The sequence below is a fragment of the Ranitomeya imitator genome, chromosome 1 (genome assembly GCF_032444005.1).
Source record: "Ranitomeya imitator isolate aRanImi1 chromosome 1, aRanImi1.pri, whole genome shotgun sequence".
Classification (NCBI taxonomy): domain Eukaryota; kingdom Metazoa; phylum Chordata; class Amphibia; order Anura; family Dendrobatidae; genus Ranitomeya; species Ranitomeya imitator.
In genome coordinates, this window is record NC_091282.1 from 206,615,529 (window position 1) to 206,637,864 (window position 22,336).

General features: G+C 42.5%; 1 protein-coding gene across 2 annotated transcripts in view; it reads left to right on the forward strand.

The window, feature by feature from the left end:
• Nucleotides 1-22,336, forward strand: part of SNCAIP (synuclein alpha interacting protein) — a 363,994-nt gene that overhangs the window by 309,807 nt on the left and 31,851 nt on the right. For both annotated transcript variants that reach the window (XM_069753553.1, XM_069753545.1), the window contains exons 7-10: nucleotides 8,484-8,597; nucleotides 15,367-15,492; nucleotides 18,514-18,683; nucleotides 21,306-21,386. In XM_069753553.1, coding sequence (XP_069609654.1) covers nucleotides 8,484-8,597; nucleotides 15,367-15,492; nucleotides 18,514-18,683; nucleotides 21,306-21,386 — 491 coding nt within the window. The remainder of the gene's footprint in view (nucleotides 1-8,483; nucleotides 8,598-15,366; nucleotides 15,493-18,513; nucleotides 18,684-21,305; nucleotides 21,387-22,336) is intronic.

Genomic DNA, 22,336 nt, shown 5'->3' on the forward strand with positions numbered 1-22,336 from the left:
TTCTGTTAGTATTGAAACTCCAGAATAACAATGACAGAATGAAGTTTTTTTTTCACCATTTTACCCAATTTCGATTTGTTCCTGTTTTTAGTACATTCTTTGGTTAAGTTAATGCTGCCATTAAAAACTACAACTTGTTCTGCAAAATATCAAGCCGACCTGTGGCTATATCAAGCAATAAAAAGTTACGGCTCCTGAAAGATAGAGGGAAAAAATGAAAGCGCAAAATTAAGATTAATCAAGGCAGAAATCTGTTAAAAATGATGTGGTACCACCTCTAAAGAGAGGGTTTTAGTTAGTAAAAGCTTAATCTTTGTCCCTGATTCATCAATATCAGAAATGTTCTTGTCGGTCTTGGTAAGGGTGCAAGGTGGAGTTAGAAGCACCACTTCTTGAATCCGGAGTCTCCAACAAGTGAGGCGTGCTGCCATGCGCCTCGCCACAAATCTTACTCCAGTTGGTGACTGGAGTAACATTTCTGGTGTAGGGAACGCCATAGTTCATATTGAATTTGACAAGCTGTGGTGTCAATCCCCCACCAGGCCTATGTCCTGCCCCCAGCTCCACCTATTTTCAGAGAAACTGTCATGAAGATGCCAAAAGGCTCAAGTTTTGCTTTAGTTCAAGTTCTTTTCAAATTTTCAAAGCAATTTATGCTAGAATTCTGGCAACATTGTTTTGATGAATCGGGGCCCATTAATTGTACAGTTGATGTATTATTCCTCCTGTTAATAGATGAATAAATTGATTCATGGAATTTTCCAGGAGGAACAAGAGCGGGTAGATACACCACAAAGTTCTATGGAAAACGTTATTGTGTGAGATGGATGTGGCATTGCCAACAATTTTAGATTTCCATGATAAAGCAAAAAAAAAAGGGAGATGCAAATAGGAACCCGACCTTAGCTCGATGCTGAATTTACATGCCACGGTTGCTTTATTCCATGAACTTTACATATATCCCGTATTTCAACTCATGTCAAACTATTAAAAATGTGCAGAAGCAAAATATGTTGTTTATAAATGGTGTCTGAAGTCATTTTAGTGGAGAAACGTCTACTTTACGGGCTTGATTCATAACCCCAAGCGTGTGCAGACTGACAGGTTTTCTAATGCTTTTGCCATAAGGTTCAGTCACGATGAACTTTTTTTTTATTTTGGATGGTTTCCAATGTGGAGTCTGTCTGGTTCAAGAAAGATTAAATATATTTGGAAAAAGAGTAAAGAGGGAATTCTCTAAGACACCTTCCAGTCGTAAATAAAGCATAATCATTTGGAAAGAATACATAAAACATACATCTAAGACTACATACAGCCCGTGCAGCTAACATATTCTGCTTTTTTATTATACAAATTTTGACCTAAGCCCAATATTAATAATTGATTAGTTGTATTACTAGTCATAGGATGCAGTCATGTAACTGGGAGACGTCAATATTTCAGCAACCACAGAGCTTCTCCCAATAAATGTTAGTGTCATAAAATGGAAGCCATAACTTAATTGTATGACTTGTCTGAAAAATACATTGCAGACATAACTCTACAGAAAGTTTCCGTTGTTTCAAGTGTGCAAATTCTCAAACAAAATGTTCCAAAACTTTGTAAATAATTTTAGCAACATCTCTGAAATTTAACATTGTGCTGATGGATCGTTAATTTTTGCATTGTATTTAATAGGCTGTGACTGCAGACTTCAGTACCGGTGGTGAGAGAAGTTGGTCATGTGACCACAAGTATGAGATATGCATACTTCCGGCCACATTCCAACTAGACGTGCGTTGCCTCCCTCAGTTCACGTGTATGACGTGGAAAAATCTTGACATCTCCTTTAATATGCTCCTTCTATGCACATATTGTAAAAAAGGGATTGTTATCGGCAGCACGTTTATACAGAAGTATTTGCGGCCGAGAATGATATTTAAAGAGGTTGTCCACTACTTCAATATTGATTACCTATCCTTAGGATAGGTGGTTAGTGTCTGATCAGTGGGGGTGCGATCAGCTGTTCTCTGTGTTGGCGGCCAGAACTGCTTAGTTACGGAGCTGCACAGCGCAGGGGCAGTTGTGTAGTACTTGGCCACTTTACAGTAGATCAGTAGCGTAGCTACTGGGGGGGAAGAGGGTGCGGGCACCCCGGGCCCAGTGCTCAGAGGGGGCCCATCTGGAGCTACGCTACTGTAACTGTATCGTCGCGCGCAGCACGCCGATACAGTTGCTTTCTGCGGCAGAGCAGGGAGAATTGATCTCCCTGCTCTGCCGCCGGCCGCTATGGGGCCCCTGAGCAGGCGGGGGGGGGGGGGTCCGGTGCCAGCAGTGGACCTTCCCGCCTGTCATTGCAGGGTCAGCTGTACCGGCATTTAGCCGATACAGCTGACCTCAATGATGAGGGAAGGAGCGCTATGCTCCTTCCTCCATCATCCCCCTGTCAGCGTCTGACATCGGCGATGCTGACAGAGGGCGCGATGACATCACTGCCTGGCGCCCGCTGTCAGGAGGCAAGCGGGAGCTCAGAGCAGCACAGGAACCAGGAAGAAGAGAGGTGAGTATTTGTTTTTTTAAGGGATGCTGCCTTATAATACAGGATCTGCCTATGGGGGGGTCTGCTTAATACTACAGGGTCTGCCTATGGGGGGTCTGCCTAATACTACCTGGTCTGCCTATGGGGGGTCTGCCTTATACTATAGGGTCTGCCTTATACTACAGGGTCTGCCTAATACTACAGAATCTGCCTAATGCTACAGGGTCTGCCTATGGGGGGAGGTCTGCCTAATACTGCAGGGTCTGCCTATGGGGTGTCTGCCTAATACTACGGGGTCTGCCTGTGGGGGGTCTGCCTTATACTACAGGGTCTGCCTATGGGGGGTCTGCCTAATACTACAGGGTCTGCCTTATACTACAGGGTCTGCATATGGGGGTCTGCCTAATGCTACAGGGTCTGACTATGGGAGGGTCTGCCTAATACTACAGGGTCTGACCATGGGGGGGTCTTCCTAATACTACAAGGTCTGCCTATGGGGGGTCAGCCTAATACTACAGGGTCTGCCTTATACTACAGGGTCTGACTATGGTGGTCTGCCTAATACTACAGGGTCTGCATATGGGACTCTACCTAATGCTACAGGGTCTGCCTATGGGAGGGTCTGCCTAATACTACAGGGTCTGACCATGGGGGTATGCCTAATACTACAAGGTCTGCCTATGGGGGTCATCCTAATACTACAGGGTCTGCCTATGGGGGTCTGCCTAATACTACAGGGTCTGCATATGGGGGGTCTGCCTAATGCTACAGGGTTTGCCTATGGGAGGGTCTGCCTAATACTACAGGGTCTGACCATGGGGGGTCTGCCTAATACAAGGTCTGCCTATGGGGGGGTCTACCTTATACTACAGGGTCTACCTATGGGGGGGTGCTGTGTTATACTACAGGATGTGCCTATGGGGGTACTGTCTTATACTACAGGGTCTGTCTATAGGGGTGTTGCTTTATACTACAGGGTCTGCCTGCGGGGTGCTACCTTATACTTAAGGGTCTGCCTATGGGGTGCTGCCTTATACTATAGAGTCTGCCTATGGGGAGTGCATTATACTATATTGAGGACGATCGATCTGGTACATTATACTATATTGAGGACTATCTGGTGCATTATACTATAAAGAGGCTATCTAGAGGGGCATCATACAGTGTGGGGATTACAGTGTTGGAGCCATCAAACAGTTTGAAGGCTACTAAAGGGTTAGTATACTGTGTATTAGAGATCATCATACTGTGTATAGGGGAGCTGTACAGGAGGCAGACTCGGGACATTATTAAATGTAAAGTGGGCACTTACTGTTATAGGGGAACTCAGGTTACTGTGACTGTCAAAGGAGCACACATGGCAATATTACTTTCTAGGGGACAAAATATGGGCACTGTTTTCTGGAGCACTTGCGCCCAGCATTACTATATTATAGAGGGGTGCTTTAAAATTTAGAGGGCACACAGAACCACACAGCAGGTGCAGTAATAGGGACACATACGGCAGCAGCGGCTCAGTATTGGGGTATCAGGTGCAGTAATAGGGACATACGGCAGCAGCTGCTCAGTATTGGGGTATCAGGGGCAGTAATAGGGACACATATGGCAGCAGCGGCTCAGTATTGTGATATCAGCAGGATGAGGATTTTGTGCAGGTTGGGAATAGATGATGATGGGGCTGGAATGTGAGAAGTGAAATGTGTCTTTGTTGTTTTCTCTGCAGCCGAGTCCTGGCTGGAGAAGCTGTCATGTCGTTCTGGGCCAGATGGGAAAAGTGAACGATTCCATCATAAAGAATGTCAGCGGTAAGACATTATCTGTAACTGTACTGTAATCTATGTTCTGTAGGGCTGGTATCTACCACTGACCATATGGTGGTAATATCCATGTTGGTCTTTGTATAGAGATTATCTTCAGTAATAGCGCAGTCATCTGCTGAGGTTCTCCTCCACTATTAGGGCGCATCACCGAGTTGTAATCAAGGTTACCTGGTTAGGGGCCCACTCAGAAGCTTCGCCTCCCCTGAAACAAAACCCTAGCTACGCCTCTGCAGTAGACGGAGTTGTGTAGCGCCGTAACTGAGCAAATCCAGCCGCAACTGACATCAAGAAAAGTTGATCAATGGGGGTGCCAGGTGTTGCACCCCCCATCGATCAGACATTGATGACCTATTCTAAGGGTAGGTCATCAATGCTAAAGTAGTGGACAACCTCCTTAAGCAAGCTTAGAACTTATTTCATTGAATGGACTAACATTTTGCTCGTTCTTCGGATGCTTGACAGCCTCTTCAGTGTAAGTGTTCAGTGGCTCTGTTGGAGCTTAGATCTAAACCTCCACAAAACAGCTTTCAGTGATATGCGCTGATGGGGCCGCATACCTGGTTTTACCATCAATCATCAGTATGTGGTCCGTGTGTCTGTTTTTACTATCAATCATCAGTATGTGATCCGTGTGCCCATTTTTGCCACCAATCATCAGTATGTGGTCCATGTGTCTGTTTTTACCATCAGTCATCAGTATGTGGTCCATGTGTCTGTTTTTACCATCAGTCATCAGTATGTGATCCGTGTGCCCATTTTTGCCATCAATCATCAGTATATGATCCGTGTGCCCGTTTTTACCACCAATCATCAGTATGTGGTCCATGTGTCTGTTTTTACCATCAGTCATCAGTATGTGGTCCATGTGTCTGTTTTTACCATCAGTCATCAGTATGTGGTCCGTGTGTCTGTTTTTACTATCAATCATCAGTATGTGATCCGTGTGCCCATTTTTGCCATCAATCATCAGTATATGATCCGTGTGCCCGTTTTTACCACCAATCATCAGTATGTGGTCCATGTGTCTGTTTTTACCATCACTTAACGTCAGTGGTTTTCACAGATGAATAAATAAATGATAAAGTTTCTCCTAGACTTTGCAATGTAATCACAGGCAGCACACAGACTGTATACTGTTACTATCCATGTGATATGTGTTTTTTTCTGAACCAATAGACTTGTATTAGCACTTTTCAAATGTTGTACTGTAAAAAAAAAACGGGTACATATCGCCATGAGAAAAACACGGATATGTGAAGTGCCCCACAGACCATAATGGCTACCTGTTGTAGCCATGAAAAATATGGATAGAATTTGTACATGTAACACTGATGGCTGCACAAGGCCTTTGTCTGACTTACCAATAGGGGGCATTACCACTTAGTGCCTAAGCCAGCAGAAATGCCAAATACGGGCCTTCTTATAATAAAAATTCCACAGTTCATTCAGTGATGTCTTTATTATTTTGCAAGGTCGTTAGAGGGGTTCCTCAAATAGGAAAACTTTATCTGGAGGTTCCCTCATAATAATCTGCTTTTCCAAAAGTATCACAAGACTATGACTGGAAAGTCCAGAGTGCTTAAAGTATTACTGTTAAGTAATAATTTATAATAACAAAACTATACCTGTCTTCCAATGCATAAAATCATATTTTCGTAATAATCTGAACAATTAATTAATCTGGCACCAAGCCATGTATATATAACCTTTTTATACAGAATATGTCTGTATAAGCTAAAGTAGTTTATCCCTTCTTGAATAATACGTTGATTTCCCCACAAGAGAAACCTGTCTCTGTTTTACCCCTTTTATTCCCCCTGCTTCCTATGTGTTTCCTATTGAAATTGTTCCAATTTTCTCAGGATCTACTGTGGGTGCAATTTCCAAAAAAGAAAGGCGCTAAAGCGAGCAAACACATGCGGAGGTTAGTGAGTGCTGTAGATGCAGCACTACTTGGGATTTGTTTTTTGGGGAAAAGACTCTTTTGGAGCTATCAACCTATTTTAAAAAGGGAATTTACTCGTTTTATTTATGGGGTTTTTTCCATACGTCTGTGGATGACTGATTAATGGAACATTATTAAATATTAGTACTACAAATTGGTTCACTTGCGTATTTATAATTGAAGCACTTGAGTATTTAAAAGCTGGCGATTTTTATTAATGATGTGTATTTTAAGCACTCTGCAGTTTCCGCATGGTACAAAAACAGGAATAACTGCTGTGACCCAACATATCCGAATCATTACCTCCTATGGTCATAGTAAACCAAGGCTCAACCAGCTTATCCAAACCAGTGCTCCGTGCGGTTCACTTGAAAGAAAATATAACGTTCAAAGTTGCTACCCTTTCCCTGTGTATGTGATACTAACTACCAAACTACCGGAATTTGTCATCCACTCTGGGGTAGCAGTATGGAAAAAGAAACCTCAAATTACTCATTTGACTATATTTTGTTTTCCGGACAGCTCACCTGGGATGGACACCTAGGCTAGATTTCATCAGATATTCTCTTAGGGACCATCTATCATATTATTCCAAATGCCCAACTGGTCAAGAACAATTAGGATTCAGAATGTAACAATTGCTTAGGAGACTGAAGGATTGTTTCCACAGTACGTAATGTAATCCTACAGGAAAAGTCAAAATACTGAAAAAGATAGACTATCAACATCTCCATGTAGGAGGGTGCTGACTATCGTGATCATGGGGTGCCACATTGTGAAAAAGTGAAACTTGTGTATGTTGTTATCTTTTTATTTATGATAATAAATACAAAATGATGCAAGCGTGTTATTTGCGAAACCAAATTCACTGACTTTTTTTTTTACATTTATGCAAGGAGATTCGTTATCCTACATAACAAGAGATAATTTCTGTGTCATTAACAATAATATTTTCCACCATTTGCAAAAGCTTTTTTCATTGTTCTTGAAAGAAATAAAGCCAAGAGATAATATTTTGGTGGTTGGTGGCGTTTATAGTGCATCAAATCTTACAGGAAAGACCCTTAGATTTCAGCATAACGAATTATGGCGTGAACACATTTAGATCCGTTTTTTATTATTAAAAAATAAAGCAACTTTGCAATTACTCTTCTTTAAAAATAACCACAGGTTTTAGGAAAACCTTTGTGTCACCATGGTAACAGACTACAAACAAAGCATAGTAGTCTGATCCTGAAGTCATACTACCGTCCTTCTGTCCCCTGCTTTTTGTGCTTTTTCTTAATATAATGTTACCTTTGTTAAATTAGCAAGAAGATGGACACTAGGTAGCGTAATTGCAGCATCAGATCAAAGTTTTCTAGTAGTCTTAGTTTTAGGATACAAGTCTGCAGTCACTCTACTTTTCTACGTGCCTCCAAGCTTGTGAACTTTCACAGTGCATGTTTTGTGTGCTGTGAGGATTCTCTGGTGATGGCATCAGGAACGGCTGGCACGTGACCGCAAGTATGTGATTTGCGTACATGAGGTCATGTGCTGACTAGACGGTTGCAGACTCGCTCAATGCAAGTGTATTCAGCAAGGCCAGACAAGTCTAGTTGGAATGTGGCCGGAAGTAGGCAAATCATCGGCAACAGAGAATAGAATGACTGCAGACTTGTATCCTAAAGTTGGACAACCCTTTCAAGGAAAACCTCATAGACTGGCATTCTTTGAACCCTTGGGTCACGCACCTTCAAGCCAAGTGGGGTATCCTATCTCGTACATTTATATCTACAGGAAATGCCATTTTTGCACAAGAAGGTTTTACTCCTTAAAGAAAAAAACATTACCACATTCTAATTTAAATGTTTCATGTAAGTGAAAAAATGCATTCATCTCTTATAAGCTATCTTTACCTAACCTTTTGCTAGGACAACAGAAGTGTATTTTATTCATTTCCCCTTTTGATATGGACAGACTAAACTAGTGAAACAGATGCACTCTTCAGTCTGGGTGCAAGCCCTTACGGTTGCAATTCCTTAACAGTAGGTAATGTTTTATGATATGTGAGTTCTGGCAAAAATTCTAGTAGAAATAAGACATATAAAAATCAGTGTTGCTGAAGTGTATTTAGTCAAGCTGTCCTGTACATAATGGCATTTAGAATGAAAAGTAATATTTTAAAATGTTTCAGAGCATTTCATTTTTCTTTGTTCAGACGGGTCAACTGGAGTGTGTTCGATGGATGGTTAGTGAAACAGAAGCCATTGCTGAGCTAAGTTGCTCGAAGGATCACCCAAGCCTTATCCATTATGCAGCCAGTTATGGTCAGGTGAGAAACTGGAATATTGGAATACGAAAATATCTCTCATTTGTATACATCGTATCATATTCTTTATATCATTCTGCTTTCAGAAATATGTCAGCGCCACATTAATGCCAAAAGGGAAAATATACAGACATAACACGTAAATGATTATCTCTGGTTTAAAAGAGATTTTCAGTGCTTTGATATTAATGGCCTATTTTTAGGACTTATATATACATTATACAGAGTTTAAACAGCACAACTCCAAACATTATGTAATTGCCATTCTTGGACCATTCACTTTCGTGGGAGCTGAGCTGCAGTACCAGGGTACAGCCACTACCACATTGGCGGGAGCTGTGCTATTACGGCTCTGTGCAGCGTACACATCCAGCCACCGCTAAAGCTGATTGCTGGAGGTGCAGGTATCGGACCTCACCTAACTGAAATTGAAAACCCGCCGTAAAGAAAGGTGATCAATATGTCATGCTTCCCCCATACACTTCAGATCGCTGACGCCGAACGATGAGGTGCAATATTGTTACTTCAACTGTGGGCAGGTACTATGTGTAGAAAATACATCATGCATTATTGTGCCTCTGAGTTGGTGATCAACGTTGACCAAAACAACTGAATAAATGCATGAATGCTAGTGAAGTGTAAAAAATAATGAAGAAATGCAGTACGGCGACTGTCGGTGAGATCCATCATCACATACAGTCAGTACATTACACAGCACTCGTATTCTCCTGGTGAGACTGAATAATTGCTCTAAGCTGCCGGATTGTACAAGTCTAATAGAATAATAGAAACCCCTCCTCATAGTCACAGCCTACATACCCAGCAGTGACAGCTCAAATATCTCTGTCATTATCCCAGTGATCTACATTGGTTTAAAGGGCAACTTTTGAAAATGACTGCACAAAATCCAAACCCTCAGCTGCGGGGTCAGATAAAAGTCGTTATGGTTAGATGCTACAAGATTTATTTTGTTGTTTTTTTAATTAATTGATCTCATTGATATATAAATATCCTTAGCTACAGTATGTACGTTGAGACATATTATATGCTAGAGTCTGGTTAGGACGGAAGCGCACAATCTGGCAATACTGCAAGAGAAGTGAGAGAGGGTGAGAGTGATGGTGGTGCTCACCTGGGATGGTTGTGAGGGACACCACACTAATAATAAACTCCACGTGATTCACGACCTCTTTACCTCTCGTAATTTTTCCTTTCTGGGCATCAAACACGGCTGACACCCTCCGACACAGCCTCCCCTGCTGCACTTTGTTACGGTGGCCTCCACTTCACCCATACTCCTTGCCCTGGCAACAGACATGGTGGAGGAGTGGGCCTTCTCCTTTCTTCCAACTGTACTTTTAACCCAATACCACCTCTACCCTGCCTTATCCTCCCCTCTTTTGAAGTCCACTCTGTCCGCATCTACTCCCTCTAGATCCTCCAAATGGCCATAATATATCGACCTCCGGGGCCGGGCCTGACCAATGCCTTTATTGACCAATTCACCACCTGGCTCCTTCACTTTCGGTCTGTTGACATTCCCACCATCATCATGGGTAACTTCAACATCCCCATTAACACCCACCAGTCAGCAGCCTCCAAACTCCTGTCCCTTACTACATCTTTTGGACTTACTCAGTGGTCCTCCTCAGCCACCCATGCAGACGGACATCCATTAGACCTGGTCTTCACCCGTCTCTGCTCCCTATCTAACTTCACAACCTCCCCTCTCCCTCCATCTGACCATCATCTACTCACTTTCTCATCCCTGTCTTCCTGTCTTCCTCACCTGTCACCCAGGTCCAGCAACATGCACACCCCCGCAGAAACCTTGCACACCTTGACACCCACACGCTCTCTGACTATCCTACCACTGGCACCCATATCCTCACTTCATGACGCAGACACTGCCACTAGTTTCTACAATGCCACTCTTGCATCAGCCATCGACTCGGTTGCCCCTGTCATGCATAGCAGAGTGTGACAAATCAATAGACAACCCTGGCACAATAACATCACTAAAAAGCTTCAGCAAGTATCCAGAATTGCAGAAAGGCGTTGGAAAAAAACGCATTCGCAAGATGATTTCACTGCACTCAAACAAGCAACACTCACATTCAAATCAGCTCTCACCTCTGCTAAACAGGCCTATTTTGCATCTCTCTTATCTACTTTATCCCAGAACCTTAAACAGTTGTTCAACACTTTTTACTCCCTCCTCCGCCCACCACTGCCTCCTCCGAGTTCCCTAATCTCTGCCGAGGACTTTGCCACACACTTCAAAAATAAGATAGACCAAACAAGGCAAGTCTTTGATAACAAACCACCACAACCCTTTTGTATACCAGAACAATGCCCTAACCCCTTAACTTCCCTCTCCAAAATCACTGAAGGGGAGCTTGCTCATCTTCTCTCCAAATCACACCTCACCACCTGTGCGCTTGACCCCATCCCATCCCACCTCCTCACCTACCTGACGACCAAACTAATCCCATCCCTAACCCATCTCTTCAACCTATCACTAACTTCTGGTACCTTCCCCACTGCATTCAAAGATGCCACAATCACATCTATCCTCAAAAAGCCATCCCTTGACCCAAACGCTATGTCTAGCTATCGCCCCATACCTTTGCTCCCATTTGCTTCCAAACTCCTTGAGCAGCACGTCGACACAGAACTTTCCTCTCCCTCTGCATCTAACTATCCCTTCAACAACCTACAATCTGACTTCTGTCCCCACCATTCCACTGAGACTGCCTTGACCAAAATTACTAACGACCTACTTACAGCCAAACCTAACAGACAATTCTCTATACTCCTCCTCCTAGATCTGTCCTCTGCCTTCGACACAATTGACCACTGCCTCCTACTACAGATCTTCTCTTCCTTTGGGGTCAAATACCTTGCCCTATCTTGGATCTCCTCATACCTTACCAACTGCACATTTAGTGTTTCCTACTCCCATACTACCTCTTCATCTCGTCCCTCAAGGCTCTGTCCTGGGACTCTTACTCTTCTCAATCTATACACTTGGCCTGGGACAACTCATAAAGTCCTATGGCTTCCAGTACCATCTATATGCTGACGACACTCAGATCTACCTCTGGCAAAGATGTCACCTCTCTGCTCTCCAGAATCCCATAGTGTCTATCAGCCTTATCCTCCTTCTCCTCTCGCTTTCTCAAGCTCAACGTGGACAAATCTGAACGAATTATCTTTCCTCCATCTCACATATCTTCCCTGATCTAGCTATCAAAATAAATGAAATCACACTTTCCCCTGTCCCCGAAATCCGCTGCCTCGGAGTAATGCTTGACTCTGCCCTGTTCTTCAAACCGCACATCAATGCTCTAGCCACCTCCTGTCGCCACCAGCTCAAAAATATTTCCAGAATCCATCCTTTCCTCAACCCACATGCATGCCCTAATCATCTACCGCCTCAACTACTGCAACATCCTCCTCTGTGGCCTACCTTCTAACACTCTCGCACCCCTCCAGTCCGTCCTTAACTCTGTTGCCCGACTAATTAAACTCTCTCCTTGCTACACTCCTGCTTCCCCTCTTTGCAATTCCCTTCACTAGCTCCCAATTTCCCAGCATATCCAGTTTAAATTACTAACACTGACCTACAAAGCCATCCATAACCTTTCTCCTCCGTATATTTCCAAACTAATCTCTCAATATCTTACCTCATGTAATCTTCGGTCCTCCCAAAACCTCCTTCTCTCCTCCACACTTATTTACTCTTGACCCAATCTCCACCAAGACATCTCCCGAATATCCCTCATCCTCTGGAATTCTGTGCCCCAACACGTCCGATTATCCACCACATTTGGATCCTTCAAAAGAAACCTGAAAACCCAAGAAACTTCAAGAAGGCCTACAACCTGTAATGATCACACGGCCACCCAAACACCATTGGAGCTACTGCAACCCCTGACCTACTGTCTCCTTCCCCATAATCCTGTAGAATGTAAGCCCGCAAGGGCAGGGTCCTCTCCCCTCTGTATCAGTCTGTCATTGTTAGTTTGCTTACTGTAAGTGATATTTGTATTTTGATGTAACCCCTTTCTCATGTACAGCACCATGGAATTAATGGTGCTATATAAATAATAATAATAAGGGCCTTGGGATCCACGGATACAGCCCCTTGGCTGGAGAAAAAATTCTTCCAGATAGCAATTTACTTTAGTGGAAATATCACGGTACTTGTGCTGCGCTTCCGAAAAAGAAGAATCCTTGATGGTATAAAATAAAAGTTTTTATTAACCAACACGCTTTGGTGCCAGACTGGCGCCTTTTTCAATGTATTTTTCTTTTCTACCTTAATCACATGTTTTTTACCTTGAAAAGGCGCCAGTCCGGCGCTGAAACACTTCATTTTATTTTCATTTCCGCAAGTGCAGCTCAGGTGCCGTGATCTCTCCCCTGAAGTGAGGTATATTATGTAGTTCCTAGACTCAATAAATGTAATGGCAAATTTGTTCCATAATTTAATTATTGGTGAATAATAGTTCGGCCCACCATTACCTAGCTAACCATACTTTACACTTGTCAAGAGGAAGGTGGCATAGACTAGGAGTCACCATGTCTGTTGCCGCAAGATCTTTATATACCTAATCAAGGTATCTGTCATATTTGGCAACTGTTTAGAGTCTCCATTTGGTTGGGGAATGTTTTTTTGCTGTAGCCATGCCCCCTTTGTGTGACCACCCACATCCGCGCACATTTCCTGATTGCACTGCAGCCTTGCAGCACTGGAGTCCTGGGTTCAAGCCCCACCCTGGACAACATCTGCAAAGAGTTTGTATTTTCTCCCCGTGTTTGCGTGGGTTTCCTCCGGGTACTCCGGTTTCCTCCCACATTCCAAAGACATACTGATAGGAAATTTAGATTGTGAGCCCCAATGGGGACAACGATGATAATGTGTGCAAACTGTAAAGCGCTGCGGAATATGTTAGCGCTATATAAAAATAAAGATTATTATTTATTATTCACACCTTCTTTCCTACCTTCCCTTCCTTTCTATGACCCATTTTCTGTCTTCCCAAATTCTGATATCTTCCAGGAGATTTTGGCCCAGGCCAGATGATTTGCCAGTTATTCCCATTTTTGTACCTATTTGTCCTGCACCATTAACCTTTCTTGCCCCATTTCTAGTTGTATCGTTTATATTATGATGCTTGAGTTTATAATGTTCTCCTGCTGCAGAAATAACACAAGCTTGTCGCCATGATTTTGTTGATCATGGCTTGACGTCGTCACCTCTCCTGAAAGCGCTGAGCGCTGAAGCTGAAGCGCTTTGATATTTGTTGTTCAGTAAAATAATAAGCGTGTGCTTCATTTGCAGTCATATTGGTTTTAGCTGCAATTTTCCTTAATTTGTGGAAAACGTTATAATTTTGCCGCAATTTTATTATTATTTATAAAGCAGTTAATATTCTGCAGCGCTGTACTGACATTATCATCACTGACCCCATTGGAGCTTGCAATCTAATTTCCTGATCAGTATGTCCTTGGAGATTTAAGAAAACTTAAAAAATGTCAATGTGACCACATAGTATGAATAGATACTAAAGGCCTTCATACACTGATGTGCATGGGGTATCCTGACTTTCCCAGATGATGTCCTCTGTGGAGAGAAGGATCAGGCATGTTGGATTTTAACCCCTGATTCCATTGTTCTCCCTGGAGGTAAGCTGATGATAGAGGTATCTGGTGACGGCTTATTAATCTCCCCATATACAGACCTCATATTCCCTTGGCCACGTCATGCGTGCTTGGGAGGGAACAAGTGTTTGGCCATCTGATGTGTATGTCCTCCTTTATGCTGGAATCACACATGATGGAGTAGATCTGAAAAGAAGATAAAGGAAGACATCTCCATATCCTATAAATTTGCATATATCCCTGTGTTTGCACCAATATTGCTTGTGATTCAGGGGAATCACCAGGTTTTTGCTGTGTAATCTAAAGGCAGCATAATGTAAGGGCAGAATCCCTGATTCCAGCGATGTGCAACCTACTGGGCTGCTTCCTGTAGTTTTGATAAAATCACATTTTTGTCAGTAGGGGATTATCACTAGATGACTAGTAAGCCTGCTGCTTGTAGTACTACATATTCATCAGCTCTGTATAACCCCGCCCCCTCCACTGATTGGCAGCTGTCTGCCTATGCACAGTAAACACAGAAAACCGTCACTCAGTAGTGTGGACCGGTGTATAGAGATCTCGGCATTTAGAGAACTGGTAAATCTGTAGTAGATAAAACAGTGATTTTATCAAAACTATAAACAGCAGCCCAATAAGTGATCTATTGCTGGAATCAAGGTCTCCGTCACTAAATCATGCTGCTTTCAGGTGGGCTAGCAAAAATTTGTTAAGATATTCCCTTTAAAGTATGCCCCAAATGCATGTAGAGTCCATGTAGAAGTAAACTAATGAGCAGTATATATGAGACCTGCGGTTTTTGCACTGTACCTGACAGATTACAAGTCAAGCGTAAGACTCTTATCCCGACCCGACAAAAGCCTCTTTCTGTTCCGATCCCTCAGCAGTGTGGAGACGTCTGCAGAAGCCATTCCCGCTTTACTGCAGCTTGATGCATCTACCAGAGGGGATATGAAATGCCGAATCTTTAATGGATAACAGTTGTTAAGTGGCTTCATAAAACATTGCCTCATTCCCTCTGCCAATATACCTCTGTTCCATAGCATTGCTCTCGAAATGAGCTCTATTAACTGAGAACTGTCTTTCATGATTTCCTTCATAGGAAAAAATACTATTGTGGCTTCTTCAATTTATGCAAGAGCAAGGGATTTCTCTGGATGAAACCGACAGATGTGGGAACAGCGCAGTGAATATAGCATCTCAGAATGGGTATCTGGGCTGTGTGCAGGTAAGACGGAGAACTGACATTTCCAACTTCTCGTTACCTGGAGCTCGTCCTGTGATTGTGACTTGTGAGAAATTCAGTAAATATCAAAGGGAGTCTGTCGGCAGGATCTCACCCCCCAAACTTGTTATATGCTTGTGTAGCTCTTTCAAAGACAGGTCCAGCAATATCTTTACATGGCCAGTCCATTCCTCCATTGCTAAGAAATCAGAAGTTTAATTGATATGCAAATGAGTCTGTAGTTCTGAAGTTTCTGTCACTCCAGCTCTATTGCCCGCCCAGCACTGGCTTCTCCTCCGCTTGACTGGCAGCCTCTATGCTATATGACGTCACGCAAAGGAGCCGTCAGCAGGAGGAGGAGGCAGTGGATAAAGCTGGAGTGACAAACGCTTCAGATCTAGCACAGCTCTTCAGTCTTACCTGCATATCAGTCAGTCACAGATGTCTCCGTAAGGGAAGAACAGACTGGCCATGTAAAGAAGTTGCTGGACTCTTTTGCAGAGCTACATAGTATGATTTCATACAGCAAGGTGCACACTAAAGGTTTGAGAGACACTGAGCTCAGTGATTGGCTCTGACTGACTTCAATGAAAAATAGAAAACCCCTTTAAAGTGAAGCTATCAGCAGGATTGTGCATAGTAAACTACAGACAGTGTCAGGTTGGCGCTGTTATACTGATTACAATGTAGTTTAATCTTTATTTGCAGTTTTCAGGTAGTGATATGCCCGTGCTCCGGGGCAGCTTGTGGGGGGAGCTTTATGTGGTGCTCTGATTAGGTATCCATGCTGATGGCTTATGATAGGTCAGTGATCCTTTGGTGATCTGTCCCGTATTTTACATACTGTATGTAATATGGTTTGAAAAATCACATTCATCAAGCAGGCGGCGCCTGCGGTGTAGCATGACTGTGGATAATATGCCTTTTTTTTGTTTTAGTTAGACATATAGTTTGGTTTGAAAAATAAAAAAAATCTTGCTGGCCTGCATCTTGCTGTCAGGGGAGATGACAGCTCCTCTGCTCCTGTCCTGGGCAGCGCACATAGCAATTGTATTCACATCTGACTGACGCGAATACAATCAATTGCGGGAAGGGAGCAATGGCAAGGGCGCAGGAAGAGAGAGGGGTCACTATGCTGAATGTCTGCGGCCGCAGGAAGATGCTGGGTGACCACAAACATTAAGCAATTTTTTCTTCAATGTGCCCATCCCCGGTAGGCAGAAGCTAGCACCCTAGGCAGGTGCCCACCTTGCCTACCCCATGTCCCGGCCCTGGGATCCAAACATACAGGCAGATTTGGGTACAAACAGATGATAGATAATATCTGTTCTGTATGGTGACTGTGAATATTCTGTATCTTCATAGGTTTGCTCATACAGTTACTTGGGACAGCAGCAAAAGTATTTCATGTAAAAGTTTGACATCAGTCATCCTTTTTGCCCTAACTTTGGTCATTAAAGAGGTTGTCCAGGACTTTAACATTGATGGCCTGTCCTCAGGATAGGTAATTAATGGGAACCTGTCACCACAAAAATCGAAGGTGAGCTAAGCCCATCGGCATCAGGGGCTTATCTACAGCATTCTGTAATGCTGTAGATAAGCCCCCGATGTATCCTAAAATATGTGAAAAAGAGGTTAGATTATACTCACCCAGGGGCGTTCCCGCTGCGCTGGGTGTCGCGGTCCGGTCCGGCGCCTCCTATCTTCATCAGATGACGTCCTCTTCTTGTCTTCACAAGAGGTACGGCTCTGCGCCGGAGCCGGAGCCGCAGCGTGAAGACAAGAAGAGGACGTCATCGTAAGAAGATGTGAGGCCCCGGACCGCGTCGCCTATCAGACCGGACCACAGCGGGACCGCCCCTGGGTGAGTATAATCTAACCTCTTTTTCTGATCTTTTAGGATGCATCAGGGGCTTATCTACATTATTCCAGAATGCTGTAGATAAGCCCCTAATGCTGGTGGGCTTAGCTCACCTTTGATTTTGGGGGTGACAGGTTCCCTTTAATGTCTGATTGGTTGGGGTACAGAGCTGCATGGGTCCGTCAATGGAATAGTAGCCATGGTCGGGTACTGTAATTCACCCCCTATTGGTTCAAATAGGTTGCGGATGTGCAGTACCTGGCCGCGGCCACTATACAGTTGACGGAGTTGTGCTGCTCAGCTCCGTAACTGAGCACTTCAGGCAGCCGTCACCAGAAGCAACTGATTGATGGGGTTGCCATCAATGTTAAGGTCCCGGACAACCCCTTTAAGAAAATTACTCTTCTATATGTCGCCTTATGTCTCTAATAGACATTGTCTTATTACATCTCAATTTAATTCTCTTAATTCTATTTATAAAGTCAGTTCCACACAACAAAAAGTGGGGCAGGGAAGCTTGAGCCCAAAAGAGAAGCAGTTCATGGGTAGCCTCAGACCGGTTGAGAGGAGCACCTACTACATTTCTTTCTTCTGTGTTCTATAATTGAAAACATATCAAAAGCCGAAATCTTTGAGCGTGTACCAAAGCCAATGCCAAAAGGTTGTCTGAATGTAATGAGTCAAGTTTTGGCACTGTCTAAAACACTAGCTGTCCTCTAAAATATACATTAATATGAAATGGAAGAGCCAACATTTCAGATGCTTTATGTTTGGTGCCAAATATCATAAACTGATGTTTTTCATGCAAAAAAAAAATGGCTTAGATAGCAAATACTCTCTTTTGACAGCATAATTGTTCATTTGTTTTTTTTTATATATATATTTTTTTATTAGCTCATATATAGTTTTTAGTGCCTTGATGGGCAGTATGTTTGAAGTGCCACATCTCTGATGAGGTGTGAATATTTCTCCACTTTTACTCAATACATGTGGTCAGAATGGAAATATTGAGGATATAAAGATCAAAGGTTTTAACACATGGATGCTGGAGTAGATGGTGGCAGTAGAAGTATATGTGTAATTGGTAAAAATAAATCATTTTTCGTAGAAAAATAAATCCTATATTGTAAGACAATCTAAATTGTTCATGTTATTTTTTTCAGACATTAGTTGAATATGGAGCAAATGTCACCATTCAGAATCATGCTGGAGAGAAACCATCTCAAAGTGCTGAACATCAAGGCCACAGCATGTGCTCCCGCTACTTGGTGGTGGTGGAGACTTGCATGTCATTGGCATCACAAGTTGTCAAGCTGACCAAGCAACTTAAAGAGTAAGCAAGGTTACAATTACAAGATGTCTTTCCATTCTGTGTTTTTGTAAGAGCGGGAGATCTACTTGAGAACTATTGCCTGTGCGGGACACCTGAGATCATCCATCGGAAACACCAGAGATACGATTTTCTACGTCTTATCGTCTTATCTACGGGGGGGGTCAATTGCTTGGATGTATTTTACATAAAGGGGTCCCGCAACAAGTTTGTGTTCCATGTGTTTTTAGCTATTATATGGCCTTTTTGAGTATGACCCAAATTGTCCCAATAGGCATGCGGTGGTAATGAAGGCAATAAAATGTGAAAAGTGAAATGAGTTTCTTTTTTTCTTTTTATAGCCTTTAAAATAGTTGACAGTTTACAATTGCAGTTTCCTGACCCCAGTTAACTTAGGCAGATGTAGGAAAAAACTACAAAATTTAGCCAAATAGAATTTTTTGTGAACATTATTATTTATTCTTTTTTTTTATTTGGGGGGGGGGGGTAGCAGTAAACTATTTAGTGCCCAATTCATTATTAGATTTTTGCCTCGTTTTGTCTAGTTTTAGGTTTGCTTTTCATATTTTGCTGGTACTGTGAAACAGAGCTTTAATTTGCATAAATTTGCATAAAAACTCAGCAAAAATGCAATGTGTGAACACAGCCTGAATATGTTCACTTGATTGTTGTTGTTTTTTATGATGGTCATTGTGGGCTTCGTTTTTATTTTCCAGAAGTTTTTTGGCTGATTCATCAACAATGAAAATGTCACAAATGTACTCCAGTACCTTCTTCCCCCATGCTCTGGATTGATTTTATGTGCTCCAGTTATTTTGGCGCAAATATTTATATAGGTGTGGAGAAAATAAAAGTGAAAACATGCCCGTGGTGGGAAGAGGTTAATCAGGCTTTCTTGAGAACCATTGCTTACATGGTATTCTGTAGCCAAACACAAGATAAAAATCAGAGTGTGTGGCAAAGTAGTAATTTACAGCCAGCTGTAATCTGAGATACCTAAAACAGTTTGAAGTTAATAGGTTTCTTAGAAGCTAGGAAGCTTTCCATAGAATGAATGTGAAATATTGTTTACATGGACTGGGGATACAAGGTCTTGGTAGAAGTACCGTAATTACTAAAATACATTACTATCTGGCCTGCCATAGCCAATCTAGAATATAGATAAGAGGGATTTTAGCTGCAAAACCAGTGGAAGAATTTTTCAATTTGAAGTTCTTTAAAGACAATCTGTTAGTAGGATCATCCTTCCATCCTGCAAACTGGAAAGCGCTGCGGAATATGTTAGCGCTATATAAAAATAAAGATTATTATCCTTCCTAAGCCGTCTATATGGGCATGTAGGTCATAGGAAGCTGAATAAAATGATACCTTGATATCTGAGATCTGATGTCTTATTCCAGAGAAATCAATGTTTTTTTTAATGTAAATGAGCTGTTAAGATGATCTGCATGAGACTCCGCCTCCAGATCTGATTTTAAATGAAAGAGGGCATTACCAATGTAAGACATGTAATGACTGACAGCACGCTCTCCTGATCTACATGTCTCACTGTGGTAATGCCCTGTTTCTTTTAACATTTCATTTTCATTTAAGCTCTGGAGGCAGATTCTCATATAAACCAGTGTCCAGCCCATAGATCTTAACAGCATATTTACATATAAGAAAAACAAGGATTTCTCTGAAATAAGACATCAAATTGCAGATATCAAGGTACCATTTTATTGCGCTTCCTATGACCCACATGCCCATATAGATGTCCCCGAGGGTTGATCCTACTGACAGACTGCATAAGCTCTAACATTTTATATTCTGTCATAAGGATTTCTATATAGTACAAATGATTTACCGTAGGTGATAAAAATAAATTAATAAAAAACATTCATGAGTAATTAAAATTGTTAACATTTAGCCAAACTTTTTTCCAAGATTTCCATTTTGTTCTTAGAAATTTCTGTTCTAAATCTGTTATGTGGGAAAATATTCCAATTCAAACTTATGGTAATGTGTTACCATATGGCCAATGCATGTAGAGGAGCTGCGGAGACACCATTGCGTGTTTCTCAACGCAGGCAGTGAATAGCCAGGCCTTTCCCCGGGAAGGGCAGTATCCAATAAAGGAAAACATCCAATAAAGGAAAGCCACCTATGCCAAGCATGGTATCCATCCACAGACAGCTGTTTCGGGGTTTTTGCCCCTCATCAGTGTGGAGTAGGAAACTGGCTATCAGGAGCAGTGCCTAGTAGAAAGTCTATAAAGGCACGGATGATTGACCTTGTGGAGACCAAAACATCCAACACCGTGGAGACACCATCACGTGTTTCTCAACGCAGTGATCCAGAACACTGCCCCCAAATATGTAAATGCATGTAGAGGAGCTGCGGAGACACCACGGAGGTCAATCATCCGTGCCATTACCATACAGCCAGGCATGCAGTCTGTGAATTCTAGTCCATGGTATGCAGAAAGCAAACCTAGAAGAAGGGTGACATGATGGACCTGTGTCCAGCAGACTGGAGTCTGGTTGCCATTGCAGCTTCTCTTTCCATTGTAGATATATTGGATGAGTAATTGCAAATAAAATGTTTGTTTTTTTTACAAGAACCAACATGGTCTTTTCATTACAGGCAGACAACAGAGCGGATCACTTTACAGACACATCTCCAACAACTATTAGAAGCCCAGAGGTCTCTGCCAACATCCCCCAGGTACCAGAATGCCAAATTCAAGCTGTCATTTTCACTTTGTAGCTTTCATCTCTATTGTTTGGCGGGTCCATTGTGGGTTATGTTTTCGTTATTTTTGAGTTAAAAATACTTGAAGCGGTTGTCCGGCCTTTGGTTACAAGTCTGCTATCACTCTGTGACTGCAGACTTGTGAATCCTCGCATTGTACGGTCTACATGGTCTAAGGATTTTTCGATGCTGGTACTGTAGGCAGACGGTGATCATGTGGTCTTACTATGTCATTTGCATACTTCTGGCCACAGTCCGACTAGACTTGGTCCGGCCCTGCTCAGTACACTGCATTGAGCGAGGTAGCGCCCATCTGGTCAGCATGCGACCACATGTTTGCAAAACACATACTTGCTGTCATGCGTCCACCGCTGGTTCCATAGAATCCTCATAGCGTGCAGCGATTCACAAGTCTGCAGACTTGTAGCCTAAGGCTGGAAAACTCCTTTAAACTTTATCAGACTGTGATATAGTCAGCTTGGTTCTCCCATGTCTATCAGGATCCATTGGAAAACAAACTCATCACAATGGTCCTAAACCAAAGTCGTAATGGTGTCATGCATTGGCCATGGTATGTTTAAATGAATACTTGTATTATAATAATTAACATTTTTGGATTGATTTGTCAATTCTTTGGCCCTTTGAGGTGAAGTGTATATATTTTATGAGCTGTGAATAATAGATGAGTTCTCAAATGCTATATACTCAAATATTGATCTGTGCTTAGTTTTATTTTTACCTCATTCACAAAGTCTTGCGCATTATGTGTACATTATCACAGGCTAGGATTTCACATCTTGAAATTCACTTACGGCTCTTGTAATACACGGACTATTTGTGTAATGCGTTCATGCAGGAGAAGCCTTTCCATCGTAGCACACCATTATTATGTGATGGTGATCAGCTAAGGACCTCATCGTCAA